This window comes from Cajanus cajan, chromosome 8, assembly GCF_000230855.2.
Source record: "Cajanus cajan strain Asha chromosome 8, NIPB_CcT2T_4, whole genome shotgun sequence".
NCBI lineage: Eukaryota > Viridiplantae > Streptophyta > Magnoliopsida > Fabales > Fabaceae > Cajanus > Cajanus cajan.
This window is the reverse complement of record NC_138524.1, coordinates 14162503-14172027: the sequence shown is the minus strand read 5'-3', so window position 1 is coordinate 14172027 and position 9525 is coordinate 14162503. Positions and strand designations below refer to the sequence as shown.

The window sequence follows — 9525 nt, the reverse complement described above, 5'->3', positions numbered from 1 at the left end:
TTATACAATTTAACATATTTATTTGTATGCTTTTATTAGTATTAAATTATTATAAAGTATATTTTTAGGATTGTAGTTCTAACTAAACATTTAAAAAATGTCTATGATAGATAAATAAGTTATATTTAGGACATGTATTTTAATAATTAAAAAAAAGGTTAGGTTCAAACCTATTAAATTATAATATAACATAATCTGACCTAACTTATTTTCATCCTTAATCATAAGTATAGATATAAAAATTTGTAAAAGATATTTATGTTATATATTTATACTTTTGAAAGTTATATGTAAAATTTTTAATACTATAAATATATAAATAATTATTGTCCCCACTATCTAAAATTTCTGGATCTGTCACTGTAGATAGCACACACACGCACAACAAATATAAGTCACATGTAAACAATACACATAAATAATCAATATCACATATATACTCATTTATCATGCTATGATGTCATGAACTCGACTCATAAATACATGCATGTAGCGCCATAAGGAAGTTTCACAATTGATCACTGGTGACCCTAAGGCACACCTGGTTACATCACTGGTGACCTTAAGGTACACATTTTTAGCATATTACAACTGTCGGTGACCCTGAGGTACACCTTGTTAGCATATTATAACTGTCGGTGATCTTAAGGTACACATTGTTAGCATATTACAACTGTCGGTGACCCTAAGGTACACCTTGTTAGCATCACCAGTATGCGGCCTCAGCGGCACACCTGAAGTAATATATGCATATGATGCATGTCACACATTCATTATTTCATTAACTCAACATTTAACTTATTACAGAATTTCATTTAATACATCATGTCATTATTTTTTTATAGTCTCATAATCATAGCTTGTCTCAATAGTCCATTCTTAGGTCTCATGTCATTTTTCCATATTTCACATGGTCATGTCATAAATACTCCTCACAAGGTCCGCACAGGAATTCACAGAGAACATTCTTTTTCATATTAAAACTTATTTATTTTTAGCATTAATTCCATATTCATTTATTACTTTCAAGGAACAAAGTAACAAGGAACAAAATAACAAGGAACAAGGTAACAAGGAACAAAGTAGAGCAAACAGAAAAACAGAACAACAGGCAAGGGATTGGGGGTCAATCCGACAATCAAACTATCCAACAATTATCATCACACTCCCGAGCGAGGTTTCTCACTCTCCCCCTTACCTGGATAAGCAGGAGCTAGAACTTGGGCAGGACTTCCTCCTCTGGATTCCCTCTTTCTTTTCCTCTATTTCTTTCTCTTTCTCTCTCTTTCTCTCTCTTTCTCTCTCTCTCTCTTTCTCTTTCTCTTTCTCTCTCTAGGTTTTTCACTTCTCACTCAGTACAAATTTTTCACCCCTCTTGCCCCTATTTATAGGCATCCTGGCGCACCCGGAACGACCCGTACTGAATTCGGAACGGCCCGTTCCGGAGCCTTCAAACGTACACAAAATTTTCAACTGGAACGGCCCGTTCTAAAACCGGAACGACCCGTTTCCAAAAAGCAGAACAGCTCGTTCTAAAATTAGAACGGCCCGTTCTGAGGTCCATGTTTACACGTATTGACTATAAGGAGAACGACCCGTTTCTAACTTTACTTTTTAGGCATTTTTAAAATTTGGGAACGGCCCGTTTCCCTTTGGGAACGGCCCGTTCTGGAAAAATCCAAATAGGCCTCTTTTCTTCTTTGGAACGGCCCGTTCCACTTTTGGAACGGCCCGTTCTGGTCCTTCAAAAATAGCTTCCTTTCATTGTTTAGAACGGTCACTTCCACTTTTGGAACAACCCGTTCCAGCCTTAAATAAAATTTTATAAAAGAATTTCACAAATAATTTAAATTTATTAAAAATCTTTACAATATTTTATAAAAACCCCTTTTAATTAACTAAAACAACTATAATAAAATGATCTTCATAAATATAAAGATAAATAATAATTAATATTGCATTAGTAAAAATTTGGGGTGTTACAAGGATAACCATTTCTATAATCACAAATATTCTCTTGAAGTTACTTATGAAATATGTTTGGAAGTAATGACTTTTTCTTATTTTCAATCCTCAATTTTATTAAATTTCATTTCGACTTAGTCTCTGGACCCCTCCATAGATTTTTAGATTTTGTTACCAATAGTGAATTTAACTCTAGACAGAGGCACTTTCACCATGATTATGCTAAAGTAGTGTTCAATTTTTTTTCCTCATCATTAACTAAAACAACTATAATAAAATGATCTTCATAAATATAAAGATAAATAATAATTAATATTGCATTAGTAAAAATTTGGGATGTTACAAGGATAACCATTTCTATAATCACAAATATTCTCTTGAAGTTACTTATGAAATATGTTTGGAAGTAATGACTTTTTCTTATTTTCATTCCTTAATTTTATTAAATTTCATTTCGAATTAGTCTCTGCACCCCTCCATAGATTTTTAGATTTTGTTACCAATAGTGAATTTAACTCTAGACATATAGGCACTTTCACCATGATTATGCTAAAGTAGTGTTCAATTTTTTTCCCCATCATTATAACTCTTGAATATAAAAAAAAACTCTTTATATTTTTTCTAAATAATTATTTATAACTTTTTAATATCTTTTTTTTTTTATATAATTATTAAAAATAAAAAAATTCTTGATATATTTAATTATAAATAAAATAATCAATTATTTGAAATATAGTACAAGAAATTAAGAAATCGAACAAAAAGAAAAAGACCCTTTAGCAAATAAAGGGATTATAACAATCCTTAACATGGTTACATGTGATTTTTATATTTTTGTATTTTATTTTAAAAATATATTTTTTAATAATATATCTTACATAACTCGCTAAAAAATCATTTATAACCATTTTGGTTTTGAAAACTAATTTTAAATCATCTTTTACAAGATAAATCCAAATTATAAAATAATATGAGAACTAAACATATATAAACCTTAATTATTTTGTTTATATGAGCAAAACTTTAAATTAATCATATTATTTAAGAATAATTTAAGTGATAAAATGAATATAATGTTTTAATTTAGGTACTGTTTTCCTAATTTTGAAAATTATATATTCTCTAAAGACCAAAGAAATTGATATTATGTGCATATTCATTAACTTCTAGTATTCAATCTTCTCAAAGAGATTATTGGGTTTAGGGTTTAGAGATTATTTAAATAAATTATTAAAAATATAAAATATAAAATAAAATTATAATTACAACTGTACCGGTACCCTCCCAAATAATATGGGTATCGTAGAATTTATCAATGAAAAAAATCACAACTTAATCTATAAAGTTAATTCACTCCCTAAAAATCAGTGCATCATTGAAAATGAAACAGTTACGTTAATTCTAATGACTAGATGCACACCGCAATGACTAATAACTATGACATCCAAAATAGAGAAAGTGAATACAGAGACATATTGATGAAGGGATTGGGTTAAAAACATCTTTTCTAAAAATTAAAAAAAAAATTATGAATAAAATAAGAATAAACATGTTACCCCTTAAGTCTAATAGAGATTATAAACATGAATATTTATTATTTATTATAACTACTTATTAATTACCTTTTGATATTGAAACTGCTTTTAACATATGTGCTTGGCATGTCAAATTAATCAATAAACTCAATATATGTCATCAACATGGGATATATAACCTTATATATTGCATAACAATAAACATGCAATAATATTAGTTGAATACTTTACTAATACAACGGAAATCTAAATCCATATATATCACAAAGAACACAATTTTGAAAACTTATCACCAAACATTTTTTAATACAACTTTTAGATCTTTATTCTCTTATGTTATTATATCGTCTACAAGTTAAGCTAAAACTTAATGACAGCATTAGTTGACATACAGCAGTAGAAAAACTAACCTCATGAAGGTTGCAGATCAGTTCTTAATTGCTATAAAAGCTAAACAAAAGATTCCCAGAGTTGATAGGAAGTGTATGAAGTCTTATAAGATTCCGATCCGATGGTTTCTGAGTCATATTGTATGGAAAAAAAATTTAGAAAATAATTAGTTATAATATATGACTGTTTGTTAAGGAGGTGTTTGAGATATGTATGTTTTAATTTTTAAGGTGTTGATAGAGACAAATCTAGAATATTTTTAGTTGTGGGGCAACAATATTTACATATATAAATTAGTATATTAGTTTATATATGTATTATATGATAAATATTTTTTATATAATTAAATTTAAGTAATAAATAAATAGCTTTTAATATATAAATTATATCATAATTAAAATTAAAATTCATAACAAATAACTATATATAAATATTTTATTTATATTTTGAATGTAAAATGAAAATTTTAAATTGTGACATCAAATTATTTTTAACTACTCATAATTTCTTTTGAAAAAAAAAAGAGCTATTAAAATTGAATGTAAAAATTAAGATAAAACACATTAGAAAAATATTAGACAATTAAGAAGTTCAAATATACATGTAAAAATAAAAGAGAAATAATTTGAAATAGTTGAAAAAAAATTTAAAACCAAAAATGTATTTATGGGGACAATAATTATATTAGAAATTGAATTTTTTACTATATTTTTAAACTATAGACATAATTTATAATTATACATATATTATATTAAAAAAAAAAAAAAAAAAAAACTAGTGGGACATTTGTTCCTACACTCTCTAACATGGCTTCGTCTCTGTCTGTGGAAACCACAATCTCATTTCCAAGATTGATACACAAAGCAGTTTAAAGACTTTACGAATTAGTTTATCCAATGTAATTTCGCTTAATAATTTCATTAGTCCATTCCAAAGTGGTTTTATTCTTGAAAAAGGTACTATTGATAACATTATTGTTTTAAAAAAAATATTCCTAGTATGTCAAAATCTATGAAGAAAAGGAGATGTTATTTTTATGTTTAATCTCAAAAAAGTTGATGACAAAATATTCCTACTACCGTGTTTTAGGATGCAAACTTTCTTCTTTTTTTTTTCTTTGCAATTTTATCTATTGTTAAAAAATACTAGTTAGTATGTCTTCAATGACAGTAACCAACCAACAAAAATGGGGATAAATCGATTTATGGCGTCGTGATATGATGGCTTAGAAATTGATTATTTTCATCATCATCAAAATTTTATATCCTAATTCTTGCCTTTGAATTCTCGGATCCCTGCTGCACTGTACAGTAAAAAACCAATTAAATAAACCCTAGCCGTACAAAGTTATATAATATGATGCACTTTATCATCCATAAGTCGCTTTCTTGTAATAAAAGTATGTAGTATTATGTACAATAAATGCAGAAAAGCAAATTCTATACTAATGTGGATAAATTAAGAGTATTTCTGATTGGGTGCCACCAAATTTTTATTTATCAATAAAAAAAATTACAAAATAATGACGATAAGACTCAAAGCAATATTTTTACCATCAGCTTTTCTTGTTGGGCTTGCGTAATTAACGGTTCTGATCCTCTTGGTTATCATTTATGACATTAGTTCTTGGGTTGCCAATTTAGCCAAGCAAAGTTCACTAAATGTTCATTATTCACCCTGATCTTCCTTGCGTAATACTTAACTAGCACAGTTCCATCACTAAACGCATCATGCAAAATCAATGATTCAATGTTTTTGGCCTTCTCCTTAAAGAAACCGAAAGCCAAATGCAATAATGGTAAAGATAAAAGGCACATACTAAAGTTGGTGTCAAAGGGCTTGTCTTATTAAATGCTTCATGCTCTTTCCCTTCATTTCTATTCAAATTTCAAATTGTCCCCACTTTCCCTTTAGTTTTAGTTCCAAATTTTCAAGTGAAAGAAACACAAGAAGAAAATGGTAAATGAAGCATAGCTGAAAGAATATGAGCACAGCCAGATTCATCAAGTGTGTCACAGTTGGTGATGGGGCTGTGGGAAAGACTTGCATGCTCATCTCTTACACCAGCAACACATTCCCCATGGTATGACTAACTAGGCATGATTGTGATGTTTTAGTGTTTTGAACATGCAAAATTTATCTGTTTTATCAACTAGAAACTCACTTGTTCTCCTTGTAAAAACAAGGATTATGTTCCCACAGTTTTTGACAATTTCAGTGCAAATGTTGTGGTTGATGGAAGCATAGTTAACCTAGGATTATGGGACACTGCTGGTAAGCATTCCATGTGATAAACATGTTGGTTGCTATAGTACATTCAAGGCAATTTTACTAAATGCATATCGGTGAAGATTATTAAAGTTGTATATCCAAAAAAGACAAAACTTAAATACAATATTATAAGTATTATTGATGTTGTTCTCCAATCACAGTTAGAGATATACTTAAGTGATGCGCACTAACAATTCTGATTGAAAAATATTACCAACAATACTTATGATACTACATATAAATTTTATCCATTTGTGAAATCTCATTTCTTAATCCTTCATGTAGCTAGAATATGTAATACTTTACTCATTTATTTTAGTCTCATGAATTCAGGACAGGAAGATTACAACAGGCTTAGGCCATTGAGTTATAGAGGAGCAGATGTGTTCTTATTGGCCTTTTCCCTCGTCAGCAAAGCTAGTTATGAAAATATATCTAAAAAGGTTCTTCTAATCACCAATCTCTCTCTCTTAAGGCACAAAGAATTTGTTGTGTAAAGTACAAATTTTACCCTACAGAATTTGACAATTGGCTAGTTTTATGTAGTGGATTTCTGAACTGAGACATTATGCTCCAATTGTGCCAATTGTTCTTGTGGGAACTAAACTTGGTATCTTCTAAAACTAGTTAATATTACTTAAAATTTTGGCATCACTAAATTAAGCTAGTTTATCAACATTGTCATTTTATATTGGTTCACTACAGATTTGAGGGAAGACAAGCAATATTTGATTGATCATCCTGGAGCCACACTTATAACTACTTCTCAGGCAAGTCATTTGTATTTGACACATTTTCTAGTTGAAGCCATGGAGGGATAATATATTTTTGGTTGGACAGGGAGAAGAGCTGAAGAAGACAATTGGTGCTGCTATGTACATAGAGTGTAGCTCAAAGACTCAGCAGGTTCATATTGTTTTTAGTGATCCATGTAGCCAAACTATAATATATGCAAAATATATGTTATAAAAGAATATATGCAAAATTATCGGTCAAATTAAGGTAGGAACTCAAGATTACTTTATAGTTATATACATTGCTATAAAATATAATGAACATATTAATTGTATATTTAAAATTAGAAGCATAAATTCGCAAAGACATTAGACTTTAATACCTTGTGAATTTAACTTTTAATTATTCAGATAGGTGTAATACAATAATTTTCTTTGTTTTTAATCTTTTATCAATCAATGATTTCATAAATTTTTGCTCTAATATTTCAGAATGTAAAGGCAGTGTTTGATGCTGCGATCAAGGTTGTTTTGCAGCCACCTAAGCTCAAGAAGAAAGGAAAGAAGAAGAACACGCCTTGTTTTTTGCTCTAATTCAAGTTGTTGATGTTAAATTCTCATATTGTAACATTCAGATCCTTCTTCCTAGGATTTTCTTTTTCTTATATTTTGTTTCATGAATCCTTTAGAACATAAGTACTGCAAAGTGAAACTCTATACTATATTGTTCTCCAATGTCTACTTGATGAGAGTAGACTCAATTCAATATTATAAAATGAACATTATAATTAGTTACCACTTTGATGTTAGGCTGTTAGTTCCACGTCTCCCTCATTAAGTTCTGTTTGGATTCTCTATAAGACTTGGAATATTAATCATATACATCACATCACAATGTTTAAATTGTTGAGTTCTTCTGCTTTTCAGTGAACCCACCTAAATCACAATGATAAGTTCTCAATGTCATAAATGCTGACCTAATCTACTAGCCTGTTATTGGTACTTATGAGTGATTAAATACAGCTGCAAAACAAGTCATGGTAGATTTTGGATTCGGATATATTTATAGTAAACCACGCTGAATTGTTCTGTTATTATTGTTTTGATTTATTTGAGATAAAAAATTATAAAACAATCGTGTGATGCAAGGATTTGAGTAATTATTTAATATAAAATGATGATAGGTTGGTTAGTCACAAGTTTAATTCATAATTCACATAATTAAATCCTACAAACTAATTTGTAAAGTAAATTATATATATTTTATTAACTTTATAACTGGTTGTGAGATCTCTAATACAACGTAATCCTAGATAATTGTGACATAAATCAAAACCACTAGAGAAACCAAACATTTTGTCTCTTAGTCCAATGGTGTTGCAGGAATTTTCTGTTCCTTTTTGGAGCTAGGGTGTAAAGTTTACATTTCGGTGGTGCCTAACAAATACCAAAAGGAGTTGGAGTGTGAAGGTTTGTATTAAATTATAATACATATTAATAGACAAAAGTTCTTGTTTAAAGCGCCTGTAGCTCAGTGGATAGAGCGTCTGTTTCCTAAGCAGAAAGTCGTAGGTTCGACCCCTACCTGGCGCGTCTTTAATATTATAATATTTTTTATTAAAATTAGTTTTTATGAATTTTTTTTAGTTTAAATATATGTTTCATCCCCCCAAATTTAGGGCAATTCTGTTTTTGTCCCTCAAATTTAAAATTATTATTCTTAGTCCTGTAATTTCAAAAAATCTTATTTTAGTCTTTATATTCAAATTTTGTTAAGAAATTTATCAAACATTATTGTATAAAATCTACCTATTAATATCCCTATCAGTGAAAATATCACATTAAATCTGGTTGATGTTGCATAACTGTATTAATTATTCACTTTCAAATATATTATTGGTGACCTAAGGAACTAAAATAAGATTTTTGAAAATTACAGGAACTAAAAATAACAGTTTTAAACTACTTATTAGTATTCTTATCAGTGAAAATATCACATTAAATTCGGTTAATGTTGCATAATTGTATTAATTAGTTACTTTCAAATATGTTATTAGTGACCTAAGGGATTAAAATAAAACTTTTGGAAATTAAAAAGACTAAAAATAATAATTTTAAATTTAAGGGACAAAAATAAATTTATCTTAAATTTAAAGGATTAAAAACATATTTAAGCCTCGTTTTCTTATTAAAATTAGTTTCGGCTAAGATGGAAACAATGAAGTAAAATAGCGTATGTCTACTGTTTTATATAAAATAGCGCTTGTAGCTCAGTGGATAGAGCGTCTGTTTCCTAAGCAGAAGGTCGTAGGTTCGACCCCTACCTGGCGCGATTTTGTATTTTGCTGGACAAATTGAAAGAATGCCAAATCATTTATATCATTTTATATAATTATTTATACTTTCTATACAGATAAACTGAAAACATTCTCTCATATATCATCAATTTTATTTTTTCATAATTACATTTTTAAGTCATCAATATTATCGATATCATCTAAGTTTCGAATGTGGAAATTGTTTAAATATTATAATTATATAATTTTAACTATTCTTTAAGTTTTTAATAAATATTTAATAAATTTTGTTAATGGTTATGAAAAGAAAAATAATAATAGATAAATAAGAAA

The 9525-nt window shown here is 28.4% G+C and overlaps 1 protein-coding gene and 2 non-coding genes across 3 annotated transcripts; all 3 read left to right on the top strand.

Moving 5' to 3' along the window:
• The first annotated feature begins 5632 nt into the window (after positions 1-5632).
• On the top strand, positions 5633-7704 carry LOC109798456 (rac-like GTP-binding protein RAC2). Its single transcript, XM_020358762.3, has 7 exons — positions 5633-5973; positions 6077-6164; positions 6495-6604; positions 6708-6771; positions 6867-6931; positions 7002-7067; positions 7388-7704. The coding sequence occupies exons 1-7, from the start codon at positions 5875-5877 to the stop codon at positions 7487-7489; spliced, it is 594 nt and encodes a 197-aa protein (XP_020214351.1). The 5' UTR covers positions 5633-5874; the 3' UTR covers positions 7490-7704.
• Positions 7705-8415: 711 nt separating this feature from the next.
• On the top strand, positions 8416-8488 carry TRNAR-CCU (transfer RNA arginine (anticodon CCU)). The gene has a single exon. It is a non-coding gene; the product is annotated as a tRNA-Arg (tRNA).
• A 666-nt stretch (positions 8489-9154) lies between these two features.
• TRNAR-CCU (transfer RNA arginine (anticodon CCU)) lies at positions 9155-9227 on the top strand. The gene has a single exon. It is a non-coding gene; the product is annotated as a tRNA-Arg (tRNA).
• The last annotated feature ends 298 nt before the right edge of the window (positions 9228-9525 follow it).

Excerpts from the sequence above, each read along its gene's own strand:
- LOC109798456 (XM_020358762.3), top strand. The coding sequence starts at position 5,875 with ATGAGCACAGCCAGATTCATCAAGTGTGTCACAGTTGGTGATGGGGCT. Across the intron at positions 5,974-6,076 it reads CCAGCAACACATTCCCCATG|GATTATGTTCCCACAGTTTT; the intron begins GTATGACTAACT and ends TGTAAAAACAAG. Across the intron at positions 7,068-7,387 it reads GTAGCTCAAAGACTCAGCAG|AATGTAAAGGCAGTGTTTGA; the intron begins GTTCATATTGTT and ends CTAATATTTCAG.